This window comes from Gymnoscopelus braueri (genome assembly GCF_963280865.1).
Source record: "Gymnoscopelus braueri genome assembly, chromosome: 15".
NCBI classification, from domain to species: Eukaryota; Metazoa; Chordata; class Actinopteri; order Myctophiformes; family Myctophidae; genus Gymnoscopelus; species Gymnoscopelus braueri.
Window position 1 is genome coordinate 20,685,286 of NC_137620.1, and position 24,033 is coordinate 20,709,318.

Here is a 24,033-nt window from a genome sequence, read left to right on the forward strand (position 1 = left end):
TAAGGTCAATAAGAGATTCATCATCTCTACATCCAGAGCAGACCACAGTGCAGTAACACCTTTTTACCTAGTTGATATTCAGTGTCATAATAATTAGGACAAGTAGGAATGGCTACCTGTTCAGTCAGACAAATGGATCTTTCAGTGTTAAGGTGGGGTTTCTTATATACTGTTTCTTACATGATGAACAGAAACCAAATCCAAGCATTACAAAGAAAATTCTGTTGTGGTAGGAGACGCATTGTGTAAAATGGCTCTAGTTCAGGTGCTCGTTCAAAGTTTGTGTTTTGCTATTCACCAATCAGTGTATTCATTTCAACAGCGTGTGGCATGATCCTCTACCAATCTGCAATGTTCTGTAAAAAGTGACTGAGCGTTTGTATGCCTAACTGTGAAAACCAGTGGGAGAATAAAACAAACAGACACAACAGTGTGCCTACATGCACTTTGTGCCTCGCCCCCTGATAAACGAGGACGGAACTAAAGGGCCTTTATCATAGTGGCTAAATCATTCTACCATTGTACTGTAGGTCTTCGTCAGGGATTAAACACACACACACACACACACACACACACACAAACCGCAGGTGTGGTCTATTACTGTACCTCCAGTTTTTCATTTTAGAGGTCGTGCATTTCACCAAATAAGGTATTTGCCAAAACTCAAACAGCTCTGGTTGGCCAATCAACGTCGCCCTCATCTTTGAATAGAGGAGTATCTATGAAATTCTTTCCATTCTTTGCAGCCATTTGAACAAGATGACAGCTCCGAAGTTCACACTATGTATCGTATTTTTGTTCTTTGGGAAAACGGGTAAGATGGGCCTTTTTGCAACTACAATAATGTTTAAAACTGTATATCACTTATATATAGCTCAGAATAATGTTTTTTTAATGTATTTATTCAAATATTATCAACACTATATTCCATATGACAGCATATTAATTGACTGATAAATCTGAAATTGGTCTCTATTTTACAGCAGGTCATCTGAAACAAGCCTCAGCCTTCCATCAAGATAGTGGACTTATATCTGCTAACATTGGACACAATGTAACTTTGCACTGCTTCTATGGGAATGATACTGGTGCAAGAATGTTTAGTTGGTACAAGCAAATACTTGGACAGAAACCACAGCTTGTGTCTACCTACTATAGATACAACCAAAATGGCAATCTACATGATGAATTCAAGGACAATTCACGCTTCTCACTGCACACTGCAGAAAATGGACTAAATCACTTAGAAATCTTAGATCTGCATCTTTCAGACTCGGCTACTTACTACTGTGTGAGAGTTCGTTCCTATGTGTTCACGTTTGGAGACGGAGCTTTTCTTAGTGTAAAAGGTTCAGGGTCCAACGTTCAAACTATCATCCGTCAGCCAGTGTCTGAGTCGGTCCACCTAGGAGACTCTGTGACTCTGAACTGTAGCATCCACTCTCAATTCTGTGATGGAGAACACAGTGTCTACTGGTTTAGAAGCTCAGAAGAATCTCAACCAGGGGTCTTATACACTCAAGGAGTCCAAAACCATAAATGTAAGAGGGGGTCTGAGACACAAACACAGAGCTGTGTGTATAACTTCCATAAGAAGATCCTGAACCTTTCTGTTGCTGGTACTTACTACTGTGCTGTGGCCTCATGTGGGGAGATACTGTATGGAAATGGAACCAGGCTGAACGTTGGGGAAGATCCTGGTGTTTCTCTCCATCATCAGAACTGGAGTTGTGCTCTTCTGCCTCCTCATCTTAACCATCATCTACATGACCAGAAAATATACATTCACATGTTAGCTTGTGGAAAGAAAAAATACACCATTATGATTTGGCTCTCAGTAGTTTAGTTTGCTGAATCTTTTTGTATTATTCAATTTCAGTTGTTTCATAATGCTTTATAATGCCACTATTATAATTACAATTGCATCCAAAATAAGTGTTTTCAACAATTCTATTCTATTATCTTTATTTGACCATCTTTATTTCATTATGCTATTTCTTATTATCAATACTGTACATCATTAATAATATTTTAAATAATAATATCTTGACAATATATTTTGCATGGTGGCTCAGTGCAAGGAACAGTGCTTAGCAATGTTCCTTCACTATTACTTTCTTTTATTTTTTTCACTATTCCTTTCTTTTATTTTTTTCATTATTCCTTTCTTAAAGTCTGTCCTGGGTTCAAACCCAACAAGCATCTTTCCTGTAGGAAGTTTGTATTTACTCCCTGTGTTTGTCTGGGTTTCATCCCACAACAAAAGACATGCATGTTAGAGACACACTCCTGCCATTGCCCTTAATTAAAGTACAGGCCTTAGGCAGGTCCACTCTGCAGGCACTGCTCAGTGACTGTCCACAGCTCTAATAGTTAGGATGGCTCAATACAGGTGATGAATAAATAACAGATTCTCATAATTGTATCTGATCTTGAACGTGTGTAAGTTCCTCTGGATAAGAGACATAACAAAATGGTATATCAGCTGCAATAACGATTAAAATCTCAGGTATTTTTGTCCTACAATAGAAAATTAACTATTGAAAGTATCATGGTTTGTTAATAAAGGCACATACTGTACACACCTTTTTCTATTTTAAGTGGGTGCCCACTTTCCTTTTTACTTTGTCTTTTTACATCTTCAGTGAGACAGACAGTCAGAGGAAAACTGAAAGGAGGCGGTGCAATAGAGGTACAGGAAGAAGTCCTCAAACAGGACCCCCCCTCTCTCTCTCTCTCTCTCTCTCTCTCTCTCTCTCTCTCTCTCTCTCTCTCTCTCTCTCTCTCTCTCTCTCTCTCTCTCTCTCTCTCTCTCTCTCTCTCTCTCTCTCTCTCTCTCTCTCTCTCTCTCTCTCTCTTTCTCTTTCTGTGTTTTTCAGATTAATGTGCTCATGGCACTTAACAATCTTTTTTTTTTAGATCATCCATGTCTCTATAGAACAGCAAAGTCAAGCCAAGTCATCCTTATTTAGCACATTTAATCTGATGATAGGGTTTTTATCTACTCTGGAATTAGACAATATAACTAAGTAGAGTGGAAATCTATTCTCACCTGTATCTGCTTTGACAGTTAAGATTTTGTATTTGTCCTAACAGTTTACCCATTATTCAATGTATGCTTAATTACAGACCTGAAGGACAAAATACATTATAAGAACATCTTACAATTCATAATGGCCATTGAACAATGAATTTAATACATGTGTGGTGTTTTCACATGATTATATGAACATCAGGTATGTTAATGTGTGCAAAAGTCACAGGGGAGGAGGCTATAGTGATTATCCCTCACAGATACAGCATGGTCAAGAAAAGAACAACCTTAGTCTCTCACATGTCTATAGATACTTTCCTTTTGATCATAAATGTTGATGCAGTTTGCACCTTTCAAGCTCAACCAAGTCTCAGATGAAGGCTTCTGTTCTCACTCCTGTGTGGTTACAGTTGTTTAGTTTCCATTGGTGGAAACTAATGTGAAGCGAGGACAGGAAGACTGGTCTGAAACCTCAAGGTCACGTGCAGCATCTGACAGTGTAGCATAGGTAATAGATGAGGCTGATTGTAACTTTAAATGCATGTGCTGTTCTTTTGACGTTTAGACTGCATGGTTTGTGTGCTCCAGAAAACCACTTGAAAATAAATGGAGTTACAGGTCACAGTAGAATCCCAAGATTTGGGAAGTGGATGCATTTAACATTTGTTGTGGTTTAATATGTATTTTGGGCCGTCACTGATTTTGCCTGATGAGCTACAAAAGCTATAAAGGAAGTTGTAATGTAAGGTCTATAAAGGTGGTGTACGCAGGTTGTTTGTGAAAGCAAACATGATGCTGATAGCCCGCTTCCTGCTAAAAAAAACACAACATCTGCTGCAATGAAAGAGTGAAAGAGTAATAATGGAGAAAAAAACAATTGCAATACGGTATATTGTATGGTGTGTGGTGTTTTTTATTTACTTTTTTAAGGTCAATAAGATTCATCATCTCTACATCCATAGCAGACCACACTGCAGTAACACCTTTTTACCTGGTTGATTTTCAGTGTCATAATAATTAGGACAAGCTACCTGGTCAGTCAGACAAATGGATCTTTCAGTGTTAAGGTGGGGTTTCTTAAATACTGTTCCTTACATGATGAACAGAAACCAAATCCAAGCCAATCAGTGTAAGATTCATTTCAACAGCGTTTGGCATGATCCTCTACCAATCTGCAATGTTCTGTAAAAAGTGACTGGGCGGTTGTATGCCTAACTGTGAAAACCAGTGGGAGAATAAAACGAACAGATACAACAGTGTGCCTACACGCACTTCGCCCCCTAATAAACGAGGACGGAACTAAAGGGCCTTTATCATAGTGCCTAATCATTCTACCATTGTACTGTAGACACACACACACACACACACACACACACACACACACACACACACACACACACACACACACACACACACACACACACACACACACACACACACACACACACACACACACACACACACACACACACACACACACACACACACACACACGCGCACACACACACACTTCCAGTTTTTCATTTTAGAGGTCGTGCATTTCACCAAATAAGGTATTTGCCAAAACTCAAACAGCTCTGGTTGGCCAATCAACGTCGCCCTCATCTTTGAACAGAGGAGTATCTATGAAATTATTTCCATTCTATGCAGCCATTTGAACAAGATGACAGCTCCGAAGTTTACACTATGTATCGTATTTTTTTTCTTTGGGAAAATGGGTAAGTTGGGCCTTTTTGCAACTTCAATAATCTTTTAAACTGTATATCCGTCACATATAACTCAGCATTTATATTTTTTACGTATTTAGTAAAATATTATCATATTCCATGTGACAGCATTTTAATTTACTGATAATTTATCAATCTGAAATTGGTTTCTGTTTTACAGCAGTTCATCTGAAACAAGCCTCAGCTTTCCATCAAGATAGTGGACTTATATCTGCTAACATTGGACACAATGTAACTTTGCACTGCTTCTATGAGAATGATACTGGTGCAACAATGTTTAGTTGGTACAAGCAAACACTGGGACAGAAACCACAGCTTGTGTCTACCTTCTATAAATACGATCAAAATGGCAATCTACATGATGAATTCAAGGACAATCCACGCTTCTCACTGCACACTGCAGTAAAGGGACTAAATCACTTAGAAATCTTAGATCTTCATCTTTCAGACTCGGGTACTTACTACTGTGTGAGAGTTAGTTCCTATGTGTTCACGTTTGGAGACGGAGCTTTTCTTAGTGTAAAAGGTTCAGGGTCCAACGTTCAAACTATTATCCGTCAGCCAGTGTCTGAGTCAGTCCAACTAGGAGACTCTGTGACTCTGAACTGTACCATCCACTCTCAATTCTGTGATAGAGAACACAGTGTCTACTGGTTTAGAAGCTCAGAAGAATCTCAACCAGGTGTCTTATACACTCAAGGAGTCCAAAACCATGAATGTAAGAGGAGATCTGAGACACAAACACAGAAATGTGTGTATAACTTCCATAAGACGATCCTGAACCTTTCTGATGCTGGGACCTTCTACTGTGCTGTGTCCTCGTGTGGAGAGATACTGTTTGGAAATGGAACCAAAGTGGACATTGAAAGTAAGTAACATCTTAACAGCAGATTTCTCGTTTAATTAAATATCTTCATTGCTCTTCCACAAAGAGAAGTTGTTCAGGTCCACAGAGGATAAAGTTTAACACTTTACATGGTGTGTTCATGGCTGATGTTTACAGGTGGAGTGGACTCTCATGTCTTGGTTAATTTCATGATAGCAGCGCTGGTATTCACCTCTATCCTGACTATCATCCTGGCATGTTGTGTGTACAAGTTGAACAAGCAAAAATGTCACCACTGCACAGGTATTTGATATTTATTCCATTTGAATTGTCATCAAATGGTCTTTCATGGTACTCAATTACACATTTTTGCTATTTTTTTCACAAACAGGATCTCAACCAAGAAGTTCGGCTTCCTCTCCTCAGAACGTAGGGGTACATAATTTAGATCAACTGTTACAGAATTAATACATAAAAATGATTGGTTGTGTGGGATTTTTATGGATTTGTTCCCCTGGTGTATAAAGCATCGTGTTAGTTCACAGGAGTCATATGCGACTCAGCTGTAATCAGCTGTCAGTCTGCTGAGTGTTTTCAATCAGCCACACTTTGTTTTACACACCAATCACAGCTCTGCTGTGAATAAATGAAGTTATATTAATTTGATTAATTTCCCGTTTTCACTGTCCGTTACCAGGGTCAAGATGCAGACAATCTCCATTATGCTGCTGTAAGAGTGACCACAAACACATCAAGAAGACAGCGAGACAACATGGATGCCTGCTTGTACTCCAGCATTAGACAGTAGAACTGGACTCTTTGACTAGCCATGCTTTGTTTCATTATAACAGTGATTTTCAAACATGTTACGATGGTAATGTTGATTTTTTTTTAAAGGGAAAGAATTATGTTTATAAGTAATTACTTAGATGCCAATATAATCAATATTCAACCATTAATTTTTTAATAGGCTAAATGCATTAATTAAGAATTAAAATAATTGTATATTATTGTTTGTCTTGTATATTATTGTTTGTCTTTAAATGTCTCGATAAATTGAATACACAGGACCACACAAAAAGCCCAAAGGGCATATTTCCATTTTGTATAAATCTGTAACACTGTACCTTTTTTTTGCAAACTGTTAATAAAGTATTCAATCAATCAATCAAAACCACAACTGTATGAGTTCCTAGTGTAATGCAACACTGTGTGTGTCCACTACCACAGTGGGCAAGATTGTGCAGAGAGCTGCTACTGTCACACAACAAGCCCCATCTGTGATCTCACCTCCCCCTCTGCTGCAGCTCTGAGCTACAGCAGAGGGGGAGGTCATAGACAATACAAATATGTGCTTATCATCAGTGGTGGAAGAGGTACTCAGATATTTTACATAAGTAAAAGTAGCAATACCACAATATAAAAAACACTCTGTTACAAGGCCTGTGTTCAAAATGTTACTTGAGTAAAAGTACAAAAGTATTGGCATCAAAATATACTTAAAGTACCAAAAGTAAAAGTACTAATGTTTGAAAATAGCAGATCTACAAGCTCACAACACGTCGCGATGCGACGTGTTGTGAGCTTGTAGATCGGCTATTTTCAAATAGCCTATGTATAAATTGGAGATACTCTAGTAAAGTAAAAAGTAACTCAAAATTGTACTTAAGTACAGTACTTAAGTACATGTACTCAGTTACTTTCCACCACTGCTTACATGGAGTTAGTTACCATAGTATTTAGATACAGTATATCTTCATTGATCCTGCAAGGGGAATTCAGTTGCCAGAAGCAGCAAAGCAGTTAGAACACAGGGCAGATACAGAGGTAAAAGTAGATACAGTATAGAGTACATTTCCATTGATAGACAATATGATCTGGTGAAACAGGAGGACAAGCTTTCATAGCATTCACTCATTGAGTGCTACAATGACCACATGAGCTGTTTGTTTCCCCCCAGTCAAAAGGTCATGATTGTCAGATGACTATGCTTTGATAGTCTGTTAGTCGTACTCATGCACTGAACCATCTCCGCTCTCTTTGTTGCTGTGTATGTGGTTTACAGCAGGATGTCCTCTTAGTGTTCTCTCGGTGTTCGTGTACTGCATCAGAGGACAGAAAGATACATACTCTACTGTAGATGAAAATCAAATGATGACCAAAAGCTATTAATAGGATACCGTGACCTTTAGTGTGCATGTACCTCATGTGTGTGTGTGTGTGTGTGTGTGTGTGTGTGTGTGTGTGTGTGTGTGTGTGTGTGTGTGTGTGTGTGTGTGTGTGTGTGTGTGTGTGTGTGTGTGTGTGTGTGTGTGTGTGTGTGTGTGCGCGTGTGTGCATGTGTGTGCATGTGTGTGTGCGTGCGTGTGTGTACTGTAAATGGTGCATGTACATGTATTGTACAGTATATAGTGTGTGTGCATGCGTGCATGTGTGTGTGTGTGTGTGTGTGTGTGTGTGTGTGTGTGTAAATGGTGCATTTATTGTGTATCCAAAGTGCTTTACAATGTGCATTGCATTCGGGCAAACATGTAAGTTAGGGGCTAAGACCCTTTGCTCCTAAGGACACTTTAACATGAAGCCAGGGGGATTCAAATGGGAACTTTTCGATTCAAGGCCACTGACTCTAGCGTGAGTGCGTGCGTGCGTGCGTGCGTGCGTGCGTGCGTGCGTGCGTGCGTGCGTGCGTGCGTGCGTGCGTGCGTGCGTGCGTGCGTGCGTGCGTGCGTGCGTGCGTGCGTGCGTGCGTGCGTGTGGGCGCAAGAAAGCTGAGGTAGTCTTCAGAAAGTGAGGACATTTTTGCTGGTCCTCACATCGCAACACCCAAGTGAAAAAAAAATATACTAAATATATTTTTCAGAAGTATACTTAATATACTATTTTTGTACTTTTTATAAATTACATTTAAATTGTCTTATTTTGGAAAGACTTAAGTAGTACTTAGTATATTAAAAGTTGAACTAAATATATGCTAAAACATATCTTTAATATACTATTATGTACTTCCCCCCCCCAAAAAAATACAATTTAATTACAAATGTACTTATCTGAAGTACAATTGCTGAAGTATACTTTCATTACATTTATAGTGCATTACAAATACATATCAAGTACTAAATAAATATATATAGAGTATATAGCAATTATACTTAAAATATACAATCAATGTATTACAAATGTACTTGGAGTATAAAATAAATGAATGTGAAGTATACTTTTAATAGTTTCAAGTATACTATCAATTTAATAATAAAGTATTTAAACTACCATCCAAATGTGCTAAAATATACGTTCAATGTAATAATAATGTATTTAAACTACAACTCAATTTAACTAAATGTACAGTTAGTTAATTTAGAATATACTATTATTACATTGAAAGTATATTTTAAGCATAATTGCTATGTACTCTATATTTATTTATTTAGTACTTGATATGTATTGGTAATACACTATAAATTGAATGATAGTACACTTTAATGACATCAGCAAAACTGTACTTCAGATACTATAAGTATATTTGTAATTAAATTGTATTTTTTTGGGAGGGGAAAGTACATAAAAGTATATTACAGATATGTTTCAGAATATCTTTAGTTCAACTTTTAATATACTAAGTACAACTTAAGTCTTTCCAAAATAACACAATTTAAATTTGGGATAATAATGCATTTAAACTACAACTCAAATTAACTAAAAGTACACAGTTAGTGAATGTAAAATATACTATTATTACGTCGAAAGTATATTTTAGCACATTATTGTCATAGTTTAACTACATTATTATTACATTAATAATGTACTTGAAACTTTTAAAATTATACTTCAAATTCATTGTTTTAACACTCCAAGTATATTTGAAATAAATTGATAGTATACTTGAAACTATTAAAAACATACTTCAAATTCATTTATTTTATACTCCAAATATTTTTGTAATACATTGATAGTATATTTTAAACATAATTTCTATATACTCAGTATATAGTTATTTAGTAATCGATATGTATTGGTATTGCACTATAAATGTAATGATAGTATACTTTAATGATCATCAGCAAAAGTGTACTTGAGATACTGTAAGTATATTTGTAATTAAATTGTATTTTTTGGGGGGCAAAAGTACATAAAAGTATATTAATGATATGTTTTAGCATATCTTTAGTGCAACTTTTAGTATATTAAGTACAACTTAAATGTTTCCAAACAACATAATTTAAATTGAATTTTATAAAAAGTACAAATGAGTATATTCAATATACTTCTGAGAAATGAAATTTAATATGTTTTCAAAATTAACCTACACGAATGGAAGAGCAATGTAACGTGGAGGCTTGTGGTTTAGTTGTCTGTAAGAGCCATGACAATTCTCGGTTGGTGCAACCATCAACAACACACTCACGTTATATGCAAGGATGGGAAAAGGGGAGAGAGACTGACTAAACGAACAGACATTTACACTCATGGTTTTACTAACAAATTACATAAAATACCATAAATCACCAAATAGCACCACAACAAAACACTAAAATCAATGACCCATAGCATAACCCCACTACGCATTCCCATATTCAAATAATAACACAAATAGGAACAATAACACACATTTCCCAGCTTGCACTGGGGCGCATGCTGGGAAATGGACTTCCTCTAGCCACCATAAATGTAATGATAGTATACTTTAATGACATCAGCAAAAGGGTACTTCAGATACTGTAAGTATTGTAATTAAAGTATATATATATGTATATTTGATTAAATTAAAATGTGCTTTTCAAAAGTGTATTCATATAATGTTTAATTTTTGTTTAACTTAAGTACATTTAATGTTAAATATATTTTAAATTATTATAGTATATGTGCTTTTACAGTATATTTATAGTAGATTATCCTCAATATGCATTTATTTTAAGATATACTATAATATGCTTATTAAAAGTATACTTTTCACAAAAACTATTTAAAATATGTATATTTTTGTAAGTATGTTAAAGTCTATTTTATTGAAGTTTCACTTAAGTACTACTTCCTAAAAGTACACTTTTCTTTAGTGCATTTATAGTATAAGGCTGAAAGAATATACCGAAAAAGCATTATACTTAAAGTTTGCTTTAGTATACTTTTTAAGTATACTATTTTGAATATGTTCCTGGATGCTATTAGTAATATACTTCTTAATATTATACTTGTAATATACTTGTTTTAAAGTGCATTCAATATATATTTCTACAAAGCACATTAAATACTAACATAAATTAATTTGTAATTTAGCACATTTCTTTTTAAGTTTACTAATGTGCTTTGTAGAAATATATATTAAATGCACTTTAAAACAAGTATATTACAAGTATAATGTTAAGAAGTATATTACTAATAGCATCCAGGAGTAATGTACTTCTTAATATTATACTTGTAATATACTTGTTTTAAAGTGCATTCAAAATGTATTAGCACATTAGTGAACTTTTTTTTTTAAATGCTAAATTACAAATTAATTTATGTTAGTATTTAATGTGCTTTGTATAAATATATATTGAATGCACTTTAAAACAAGTATATTACAAGTATAATGTTAAGAAGTATATTACTAATAGCATCCGGGAACATATTTATGAATAGAATACTTATAAAGTATACTAAAGCAAACATTAAGTATAATGCTTTTTCAGTATATTTGTCCAGCCTTATACTATAAATGCACTGATGAAAAGCGCACTTTTACGAAGTAGTACTTGAGTGAAAGTTCAATACAATAGGCATTAACATACTTACAAAGATATATACTTGAACATATTTTAAATAGTTTTTGTGAAAAGTATACTGTTAATAAGCATATTATAGTATATCTTAAAATAAGTGCATATTGAGGATAATTAGCTATGAATATACTTTAAAAGCACTTAAAATATAATAAATAAAAATATATTTAACATTAAATGTACTTAAGTTAAACTAAAATTAAACAGTATATGAATAGACTTTTGAAAAGTACATTTTTATTGAATTAAATATATATTTTTGTTTAGTTCACTTTTAACAAATGTGCTAAATGACAAATTAATTCATGTTGACATTTAATGTGCATTGTAGAAATATATTTTTGAATGCACTCTGATTATATTTGCTAAATATATTTTTGCAAAAATGCATTTTTAGTATGCTTTGACAAAAGTTGAAATTGACAATTAACATACTTATTGTGCTAAAAGTATACTTTAGCACAAAAAAAATACATTTTTTTTTCACTTGGGCAGGATGGGTTAAAATTAAAAGGTTAGGGTTAAAATTAGACTTGTGTTAAAGGTAGAGACTGGGTTCAGGTTATGGTTAGGCCTGTAGTGATGATGGTTAAGGGTAAGAGGTTAGGGAATGCAGTCAATGTAAATCAGTTGAAAGTCCTAACAAGTATAGCAGTACAAGAGTCTGTCTGTCTGTCTGTCTGTCTGTCTGTGCGTGCGTGCGTGCGTGCGTGCGTGCGTGCGTGCGTGCGTGCGTGCGTGCGTGCGTGCGTGCGTGCGTGCGTGCGTGCGTCTGTCTGTCTGTCTGTCTGTCTGTCTGTCTGTCTGTCTGTCTGTCTGTCTGTCTGTCTGTCTGTCTGTCTTAATGGGTGCATACAAATCCTGTTCTGAAGCATCAGCATCAGCTCATCATTTTGTCTTCTCTATTTTAAACCCAGTGAGTAATAGGTTATGGTACTAAGAGCTGAATGGTTACTGAGAATAGTACAACTTTATCAAAGTAATGTCATTTGGGGTAATATAAATGTAATTATTAATGCTTTATGCTAACAAATTATTTGAGTCATTGATTCAAACATGTTTATTCATAATGTGATTATTTGAACTAGAAGCAGAATCATTCTGAATTCATGTTCATTCACAAGTTGTTTCTTCGTTATATTATATCGAAACACCCTATGACCCCAGGCTACAACACTGATGATACATCCCAGGTGCATCCATGTGATGTATTCTTTATATATATACGAGCTTTACATGTACCTGCAATGCTTTCCCACTTACAAGCTAAGCTTGTAAGGCCCTTTCCGTTTTGATTTCCACAGTAATTTGGTTAAAGACTGAAGGGTTTACTGTGTATACAACAAAGCTACTTTTCTTTTCTCATACAGTAGTGGATAAACATGCTTTCATAATAAAAGTACTGTTGGGTTATAGTTTAGCAATCTCAGAGTTATGTGAAGGAGCCGTTAAGAGCCTAGGCTTGTATATTTCAGTGAAATGTAAGCAAAAAAAACATCCTGTTTTAAAGCATCAACGGCAGCTTGTTTTTAAGTTTTAAGTTAACAAGGAAGTGGATAGGAGTCTAGATCTTCGAAAAATCATATCTCCTTGGTCTTTGGGTCAAATTGAAAAAAAAAAAAAAAAAAAAAAAATATATATATATATATATATATATATTTTTTTAGTTCACATAGATCTACGCGACTGGCACGTGGCGGCTTTAAATAGGTTCGCGTAGATCTACGTGATTGGCAGTGAATCAGTTAATTGAGCCTTGTGTCATTATGTTTGTACGAGGCCAAACTGGGAACACAAATCAAGGCAGCACTGCGAATGACAGCAGCCCTCTATGTATGTCCAAATGACATAAAAATAAAGCAGTTATAACAGCCAGGAAAAGCATTGCAACCAGCTGATCAGTCCATGAAAGTTATACAAGCTAGACAATTCAATTTTGAGAAATTACAAAGTGTGGTTGGCCAATTGATATCATGGGTTGCAGTCATCCGAGGAATCTGCAGCTACTGTAGGTACAAATAATGTTTCTAGTTCAACATGTCACATTTGTGACGTCTCCTATGGTCCGAAGTGAAAACGCTTTTGGAGGTGCGGCCTGCAACATGCAATTTAAGTTTGGTATTGATTGGTGATATATGGGCCCCTCCCACACATTTTGGGAACCAATTACAGCCAGATGGTGAAGAATATCAAAAATCAGCCAATCACACACAGCCACAGCTCTTAAGATGATGTCTACATCCCTAAACTCGTTCCACTCAAGAGACAAACCTGAAGATGATGGCAGCATCAAAGATCATCCTGTATCTAATGTGTTTACTTCTATGGAGAGAAGGTAAAACACCACAATTATTTTAACTACAACCATAAAAAGAAAATCTTGTGTATTTTCATGTATTTTCTTATATTTACTGTATATATATTTCTGTTCCCAGTTGCTTTTGTTCATATTTCAGTGGAAGAAGAGCAGAAGAGTGTCTTAATGGCTGATGTTGGAGACACCGTGACTTTGCACTGCTTCTATCAAGATGACATAACACACTTATACTGGTACAAGCAAAGTCTTGGAGATAAACCTGAGCAGTTTCATTACCAGTTGAAGCCAACAGGCAAAGCTATTTTGTCAAAGAAAAGCGATCCCCGTTTCACTGTGGTCTCAGGAGAACAAAGAAATCATCTCTACATCTCAGATGTGCAATTGTCAGACTCTGCAATGTATTTCTGTGGGATGGCGCAGTATTCTGAAATTCAGTTCCAAGAAGGAATCATGCTTATTGTTAAAGGATCCTCGTCCAGCATCCAAGCAATTGTCCAGGATCCACCAGAAAAGTCAGTCCAGCCAGGAGACTCTGTGACTCTGAACTGTACCGTCCACACTGAGCCCTGTGCTGGAGAACACAGTCTCTACTGGTTCAGACGATCAGAAAAATCGCAACCAGTTTTCTTTTACACACATGACCAATGTTGTGAAATAGCAAACACAACACATCTTCACAGCTTCTACAACTTCTCCATGAAGAACCTGAGTCTGAGTGATGCTGGTACTTACTACTGTGCTGTGGCCTCATGTGGGGAGATACTGTATGGAAATGGAACCAGGCTGAATGTTGAGAGTACAGTAGGTAACGTCACACCATCTTATTCTCAGCATCTGCACTGCGAAATCCAGTGTATCACTTTAACTAAAAATGGACACTGGTTTATGACAAAGTAATTATACTTTTGCTTACAAATTGTAAAATAACGCAACATAAAAATCAATATTTCCTGGTGCTAAATCTCTACAGACACAACAAAGGTTTTCTTGGTGTATCTCCTGAGTGTGGCACTGGTCATTTCCATCATCCTGGTCATTGTCCTGTCTTCCATCATCTACAAGTTGAAATGGAAAACATGTATTCCTAGTAGTGGTAAGTGAGTTTCAAAATACTTTGATCTTTGTAACACTGGTGCTGTAGAGCAGAGATTGAAAGTCCATAAGTAAATGTATTTGATTATTGTGCACATTTTCTTTTAGGACATCCACTTGATTCCTCTGTGTCTCCTGCAAATACGGTAGGTTGCATTAATTCATCTGCCCTAAATTCTCTTCTGAAGTTTTTCCCCGGCCACAAAGTCCACACCGGGGTCTTGTTCCTCTGATATGATTATCATATTGCTTTGTTATACAAGTCACAGAATGAAGACAACCTCCATTATGCTGCTCTCAGTCTCAGCAAGAAGAGCCGATCAAGAACACAGAGAAACATCATGGAGAACGATACTGTGTATGCTGGAGTTAGACAATAGAACTGATATCTACTATCCACTGCTATCTTGTGGGGCTCATACCCCATACATTTATGAGAGTTCACAAGAACAAGTCCTATTAATGGCACATTTTGTCACTTCTAAACTTCAAGTAAACAAACATGTATTATTACATTCAATTTTAAAATGATTAGATTTTTTCAGTATTTTCTTTTTCTTACTTTCTTCCGATGTTATAGCTTCACCTTAAACGTATTTTGTAAGCTGAACAATGCATGTAATAATTTTGTAATCAACAAATGATTAAACATTATTTTGTTTTTATCTTTCTGTTCTTGTGTGTGTGTGTGTGTGTGTGTGTGTGTGTGTGTGTGTGTGTGTGTGTGTGTGTGTGTGTGTGTGTGTGTGTGTGTGTGCGCGTGCGTGCGTGGTGCGTGCGTGTGTGCGTGCGTGCGTGGAGGGGGGTCCTTATCCATACTCATCATTGGTCAGAGTATCCGGTTTAGCTTGTCAGAGTAGCTTGTGTAGCCATATCTGTGTGAAGGTGGGTTACAATGGCCTGCACAATGGCTCATTGGTTAGCACTTTTCCTTCACTGTTCCTTAGCTATTCCTTACTATTCTAATGTTTGTCCTGGGTTAAAGCCTGACTGTCTTTCTTTGTTGAGTTTGTATTTTCATCCCACATCAAAGACGCTCATGTTAAAGCCCTGACAAACTGCAAGCATCATTGAAGCAAGTGTCTCTGACGTGCGTCAAGTTATATGGCTGTGTAATGATTGTTTCTTAGCTTTTCGTTCTGAGCCTTTGTACCTGCCGTCTGTATTGTCCTAGCCTGGAAACTATATAGACAAATCTGCCAGAGCGAGGATAAATAATAATACAGCAGTCAGAAAATAATCAGTCACCTGTAGCACTCGTCTCCTCTCTGTGTGTCATTGCATATAAATATTACAGGCTGCACCCAACCTTATTAAATGGGGGATGTACTGTACCAAAACACACGCGCACACACACACACACACACATGCTGGGGGTCCGGCCTGTGCTCCGTCGTTCCATTTACTCTCTTCTCCTTCTCTCTCTCTCTGGTCCCCCCCCCTTTCTTAAGTGCAAGCACTGAAGGGCAGGGCTGAAACGTAATGATGGTCCCTCACAGTAGATGTTTAGACATACAGCAGTGCCAAAAACGTTTAAGTTAAAATGTATTATGTATAAATAAACATGTATTATTTATTTGTTTATTATTACTTATTTATTTTTCCACAATCATTCCACAGGCCAGAACCCTCTGAACACAAGATATCAAATATTACCATAGGCATATAGGCACATTGCAAGATGACCACCTGCACCCACAACTGCAGAAGGAGCGAGTGCATTTTCCGGCAGCGGAAGCTGCCGCAGTTCAGTGACCCCATGACCCTTCCTTTAATTTCAGTTCTAGCACTGATCAATTATCAACATACAGACGCTTTCATGTTCCAAGCACAATGCTGTCACTAATAGACTTTTGTCAATGTCTCATGATGTCATCACATGACAAACAAGCAGCCAATCACACACAATCAGCCATTTCAACAAGATGTTGTCGACACCCGTCTCTTTTCACTCAAGAGAAACAACTTGAAGATGATGGCAGCATTACAGATAATCCTGCATCTAATGTGTCTACTTCTATGTGAAAAAGGTAAAATAATCAAATGATTTTACCTACAACCATAACAAACTGTTACAATATGTATTTTCATGATTAATATTTCTGTTTCTAGTTCCTTCTGCTCAATTACTGGTGCTGAAACAGGAGAAAGGTTTCATAATGGCCAATGTTGGAGACGACGTGTCTTTGCAGTGCTTCTGTCAAGATGCCGACATGACATACTATTACTGGTACAAGCAAAGTCTTGGAGATAAACTGGAGCAGTTAGCATTCCGTATCAAGTTGAAAGAGACGGCTTCTTTGTCAGAGAAATTTAGGAATGATCCCCGCTTCTCCGTGGTCTCAGGAGGAGGAATAAATCATCTCAACATCTCAGATGTGCAATTGTCAGACTCTGCAATGTATTACTGTGGGATGGCGCAGTATTCTGAAATTCAGTTCAATGAGGGAATCATGCTCAATGTTAAAGGATCCTCGTCCAGCATCCAAGCGATTGTCCAGGAGCCACCAGTGAAGTCAGTCCAGCCCGGAGACTCTGTGACTCTGAACTGTACCGTCCACACTGAGCCCTGTGCTGGAGAACACAGTGTCTACTGGTTCAGATGATCCGAAAAATCTCAACCAGTTTTCTTTTACCCCCATGACCAACGTTGTGAAATAGCAAACACAACACAGGGCAACTTCTACAACTTCTCCATGAAAAATCTCACACTGAGTGATGCTGGTACTTACTACTGTGCTGTGGCCTCATGTGGGCAGATACTGTATGGAAATGGAACCAGGCTGATCGTTGGGGAAGATGAATGTCGTAACAAGATGAAGATCCTGGTGTTTTTCTCCATCATCAGAACTGGAGTTGTGCTCTGCTGCCTCCTCATCTTAACCATCATCTACATGACCAGAAAATATGCATTCACATGTCAGCTTGTGGAAAGACACACCATCATGATTTGTCTGTCACTAGTTTAGCTTGCTGATTATTTTCATATTACTTAATTTCAGTTCTTTCATAACGCTTTATAATGCCACTGTTATAATAATTATATTTGCATCCAAAATAGCTTTACTTCTTCAACAGGCTTTTCTCTGTTCTATATTATCTTTATTTGACCATTTTTATTGTACAATGATATTTCATATTATAATAAAGCGCAAATAAATGACTGTCTGTATTTCATCTATTCATGACCACTGAATCATTGTTTGTTGTAAAGGTTAATGTACTTTAGTTATGATTTTTAAAAGGTACATTGTGTGCATTGAGATGTGTGAGAAGAACAGTATGAGGTGTGTAACAGCAAACCCCGTTTCCTGTGTAATAAGCCTCTTCTTAGTATTAAGTGGAAAGTTCCTGGTGGTCACTACATCTCTGAGGGTTTCTCATCAAGTTTAGATTTTGTTGTGGCTTTTTTATGCCTTTATTGACAGGATAGTAGGCTGACTGGAAATGGGGAGTGACATCTGCAGCAAAGACTGTCGGGATCGGGACTCGAACCCACAACGCTCTGTCAGGCTACTTTGGAGGTGCCCGGACTGCTACACCAGCAGTCTGGGCCCCACCCCAAACGTTTTCAATTGATCTCATAGTGGTGCTACAACAGGCCACTTCACATTTTGGCCTCTAACTGTTGAACCATAAATTGTGAAATACATGTTTTCCCCATTGATTCCTTGGATCATGACGTAACCTGGCCCGCCCATTTCTGCTTGACAAGATTTTCTGTCATTATGCTATAATTTCTTCTAAACACACTTTTTGCTGCTACTCGCCCAAAACTCACACAAATCGTTTTGCGATCAAGATACTACTGTATATGAGTCAAATGTTTCATCTTCCATTTCGATTGCCTGTGATTGACTTCTAAAGTGTGCGGGTGGGGCCATTTAGCAAAATATGCCTCAAATCTTGGACGGACTGTTTCTGCCCCAAGTTTTAATCACACATTGAAGAGCCACTAAACAACGCAAAGCCAAAAACTATTTCACTTCCAGGGGGCACCACAAATTCTACAAAATACCGTTTGTTGCAGAAACATGTTTTCATACTCCATATTGTTTGCCTGTAATTGCATTAACCAAACTTGTGGCAGAGCCAGAGAGGATAGAGGTAGAGAAGAGAAAAGAGAAAGAAAGATTCTTAATGGCCAATCTGCAATATAATTTAATAAATATGTCAATTAATCATTTGATTGTGGTATGTTCAGATGATTGTACATCAGGTACATGCATGTTTTGACTATAGTAATTATCCCACAAAGATGCAGCACGGTCAAGAAAAAACAACCATATAGACTCTCAGGTGTCTATAAATACTTTCTTCTGATCATAAATGTTGATGCAGTTTGTACCTTTAAAGCTCAACCAAGTCTCAGCTGAAAGCTTCTCTTCTCACTCATGTGTGGCTACAGTTGTTTAGTTTCCATTGGTGGAATGTTAAGCGAGGAAAGGAAGACTGGTCTGCAACCTCAAGGTCACGTACTGCATCTTACAGCATCCTACAGCTTAGCAGAGACAACAGATGTTAAGAAGAAATGTGATTTTCACATTAGTGAGTTTTTTTTATTTGTCTCGTCGCCTTTTTTCTAGTTCCACCCTTGTATCAATTGCATGAGAGAAGGCGCTAAATAACTACACTTTGTCTTTTAAATGACTGTAGAAATCTGCAAGAAGATGAAACTTTCTGTCTTACAGTAAGTGCAGCGTTAGAGTGCAGGGCTGGAACATAAGACGGGGTCCTTGTGGGTAGGTGTTTACACACAGTGTGTAGTTACCTCCCCCACTGTTTTAGATGCACAAACAAAAGCAGTGTGACAGCAGCAAGGGGAGAGAGAGCGACACAGACAGCCACTTCCTCCTCAACGTCACCAAAAACAAAGAGGCTCATCTTTGACACCTGCCACAATAAACTCAGCACCCCTCATCTCCCCAATTCCATCAACGACCAGCCAATGGAGCTGGTGAAGAGCTTAAAATATCCCGGCATCAGCCTGGACAATAAACTGAGCCACACTGCCAAGAAAGATTTGTTTCCATCCCCGAACTCAGGGCTCTTTCAGTCAAACCCAACCTCCTACTCCTTCTGTACTGTATTATTTTTGAACCCATCCTCCTGTAATGTGCTCCCTGCTATTTCTCCATGCTCACCCTTACTAATAGAAACAAGCTCCAGAAAATCACTTACATCTAAATTAATTGACCTCCCCACTCCTAACTTGACAGCCCTCACTGACACTGCCACCAATTGCAGAACACTTTCTTTTTATTTTGTTCCCCCTAAATCATCCCACAGACCTAATTGGACCCCTTTGGGTGGTAGTCGGACACCTCTGCTCCAGTGCCTTCCTCAGGTCAAAATATCAACTCTGTACACAAGACAATCACACAAGATGTCTGCTATTGTAATAATCAGATTGCAGGAGGACCACTGCTGATTTTAATGACCTATGATTCTTTGATCAGCCTTTTCTGTTGTTTACAATAGAGTATGTATCAAATCGCCACCTTCCCGTCCCCAATGCAGCCTGGGTCACTAATATATTTGTTCTATCTCCCATGACATCATCACAAAACACAAAATCAGCCAATCACACACAACCTCATCTCTTAAGATGTTGTCTACATCCGTAAAGGCGTTCCACTCAAGAGACGAACTTGAAGATGATGGCAGCACCAAGGATCACCCTACATCTAATGTGTCTACTTCTATGGGAAGAAGGTAAAATAACTAGTATAATGATCTGAGTAGCTAAACATATTTAACCTACAACCATGACAAACTTCCATTCTTAAAAAATATATATAATGTATTTTATTTTGACACGTATTCAAATATTTCTTTTTCCAGTTCATTTTGCTCAGTTAACAATGCTAGAAGAGCAGAAGAGTTTCAAAATGGCTGATATTGGAGAGAACGTGACTTTGCACTGCTTCTATCGAGATCAAGATGAAGACATATTGTTCATAACCTGGTACAAGCAACGTCTTGGAGATAAACCTGAGCTGTTAGCATCCCGGATGAAGCAGGGAGGGAATCCTACTTTGTCTGAGAAATTTAAGAATGATCCCCGTTTATCCGTGGTCCAAGGAAAAGGAATAAATCACCTCAACATCTCAGATGTGCAATTGTCCGACTCTGCTATGTATTACTGTGGGATGACGCTGTATTCTCTGATTCAGTTCAAAGAAGGAATCATGCTGAATGTTAAAGGATCCTCGTCCAGCATCCAAGCGATTGTCCAGGAGCCACCAGAGAAGTCAGTCCGGCCAGGAGACTCTGTGACTCTGAACTGTACCGTCCACACTGAGCCCTGTGCTACAGAACACAGTGTCTACTGGTTCAGACGATCCGAAAAATCTCAACCAGTTTTCTTTTACACGCATGACCAAGGTTGTGAAATAGCAAACACAACACAAGGCAACTTCTACAACTTCTCCATGAAGAACCTGAGACTGAGTGATGCTGGAACTTACTACTGTGCTGTGGCCTCATGTGGGGAGATACTGTATGGAAATGGAACCAGGCTGAACGTTGAGGGTACAGCAGGTAACGTCACACCATCTTACTCTCAGCATCTACACTGCACAATCCAGTGTGTTAAATTAACTAAAGAGTGTAAAAATGAACGCCAATATTACCATTTACATTTTAATCTACATGTTATACTGTATGGGTTTATGACAAAGTGATATTTACTTTTGCCACTATCCTTAATTGGTTTAGTGAGAAAAAAATGAGAAAAGAATGTGACATAAAATCAATATTCCCTGGTACTAAATCTCTACAGACACAACAACGGGTTTCTTGGTGTGTTTCCTTGGTGTGGCACTGGTCATTTCCATCATCCTGGTTATTGTCTTGTCTTCCATCATCTACAAGTTGAAATGGACAACATGTATTCATAGTAGTGGTAAGTGAGTTTCAAAAAATATATATTTTTTTACTTTGTAACACTGGTGCTGTATAGAGCCGACAGTGAAGGTCCATAACTTTTGTATTCTATATTATCATGTATGTACATTTTGTTTTTAGGACAATCACTTGGTTCCTCAATGTCTCCTGCAAACACGGTAGGTTGTATTTAATCATCTGACCTAAATTCTCCACACAGGTTATTGTTCCTCTGATATGATTTTCATATTTGTTTTGTAACACAAGTCACAGAATGAAGACAACCTCCATTATGCTGCTCTGAGTCTCAGCAAGAAGAGCCGATCAAGAACACAGAGAAACATCATGGAGAACGATACTGTGTATGCTGGAGTTAGACAATAGAACCGATATCTACTATCCACTGCTATCTTGTGGGGCTCGAAACCCATACAAGAGTTCACAAAAACAATTCATGGTCTCTGTAAGCTGAGCAATGCTCATCTTACAGAGCAATGTAATAATCTCTATAATCAACAAACAATTAAAAGGGATTCTTTTGAATCTCTTTCTTTTCTCAGATGTGGGGTGGGGTGGGTCCTTATCCATACTCATCATTGGTCAGAGTATCCTGTGTCGATTGTCAGAGTAGCTTGTAGTTGTAGTGTGTGTGTGTGTGTGTGTGTGTGTGTGTGTGTGTGTGTGTGTGTGTGTGTGTGTGTGTGTGTGTGTGTGTGTGTGTGTGTGTGTGTGTGTGTGTGTGTGTGTGTGTGTGTGTGTGTGTGTGTGTGTGTTACAAGGTGGGTTACAATGGCCTGCACAAAAGCTCATTGGTTAGCACTGTTCCTTCACTGTTCCTTAGCTATTCCTTACTAGCCTAAAGTTCGTCCTGGGTTAAAGCCTGACTGGGGTCTTTCTTTGTGGAGTTTGTATTTTCATCCCACATCACGTCATGTTAAGGCCCTGACACACTGCAAGCATCATTGAAGCAAGTGTCTCTGACGCGCGTCAAGTTATATGGCTGTGTAACGACTGTTTCATTTTTGTTTGCTTTTTGTATTGAGCTGCCGTCAGTATTTTCCTAGCCTGGAAACTAGACGAAAATATAGAGTCACCTGTGACCTGTAGCACTCGTCTCATCTGTGTGTCATTGCATATAAATATATTACAGAAATGGGGTACGTATAAAACACGCATACTATACATACACACAATCAAAATCTGTTACATCCTGAATGACTGACAAATGACCCATTGAATCAGTGAATAATCTGCAACAACAAATAAAGAGAATGAAATGAAAAGTGAAAAGACAAGTTAACTTGCTTACTTTCTTTTTCCATCTGAACTGAGTTGACCACAGCGTCTCTACTCTTGGTGTAGCCTATGGCATTGGTTCTCAAAGTGGGGTCCGCAGAATTAGTTAATATACATCACAATCATTTTAACCACTTTAACCATATGTTATACTTTGGCTATTCAGAACTAGCAGATATACAAGCTCATAGCGCGGTACTCGGTGCTGCGCTATGAGCTTGTAGATCTGCTATTTTTGAAAAATCCCTGGCACAAAATATTTTTGAGACGAGGGGTCCGCAGCCAAATACATATCATTTTGGGGTTTGAGAACCACTGGCCTATGGGATTGGTGCAGAATTGGCAGTTTCCTTGATCTCCATATTTGTATTGTCTTACAGTACATCATATACAACATGAACAGGAAAACATGACCTGTGTGCAGAAGAAAGTGAAAGGTCAAGTGAAATCTTTGAGCGTCGAGACTGAGAAGCCAGAGGGAAACAGAAGACAGTATTTGTGTCTACCCTGGAATTAGACGATAGAACAAAGTGGAAATCTATTTTTACCTGTATCATCTTTGACCATTACGCTTTGCTATTAATTACAGACGTACTGAGAGCCAAAATACAAAATAGACTTACAAGAAAATCTCACAATTAATAAAATATTATAAAAGTATGAATTAATTATTTGAATGTGGTATCTTCACAAGTCACTGGAGTCTAGTCATATGCATACAGATACAGCATTATCAAGAGAAAACAACAGTAGACTCTGCATTTGTCTGTAAAAACTTTCTTCTGATCATAAATGTTGATGCACCTTTCAAGCTCAACCAAGTCTCAGCTGAAGGCTTCTGTTCTCACTGCTGTGTGGTTACAGTTGTTTAGTTTCCATTTGTGGAAACACATGTGAAGCGAGGACAGGAAGACTGGTCTGTAACCTCAAGGGCATAGCATCTTACAGCTTAGCAGAGACAGATGTTTAATCAAAATCAAATGTGATTTTCAAATTAGTGAGTTTAATTTATCATGGTGACTGGGGCACACATAAACATCCATTTGTCTGACCATGAAGCCATTACTCAGTAGCTGGTCCAGTTCTAATTATTA

The 24,033-nt window shown here is 37.6% G+C and overlaps 1 protein-coding gene across 1 annotated transcript; it reads left to right on the forward strand.

The window, feature by feature from the left end:
• Positions 1 to 4,693: 4,693 nt before the first annotated feature.
• LOC308102002 (uncharacterized protein) lies at positions 4,694 to 6,395 on the forward strand (the record flags this gene model as incomplete). The annotated part of the gene is made up of 5 exons (XM_080451580.1): positions 4,694 to 4,752; positions 4,922 to 5,629; positions 5,765 to 5,890; positions 5,979 to 6,022; positions 6,285 to 6,395. The coding sequence occupies exons 1-5, from the start codon at positions 4,698 to 4,700 to the stop codon at positions 6,393 to 6,395; spliced, it is 1,044 nt and encodes a 347-aa protein (XP_080307706.1). The 5' UTR covers positions 4,694 to 4,697.
• Positions 6,396 to 24,033: the final 17,638 nt, after the last annotated feature.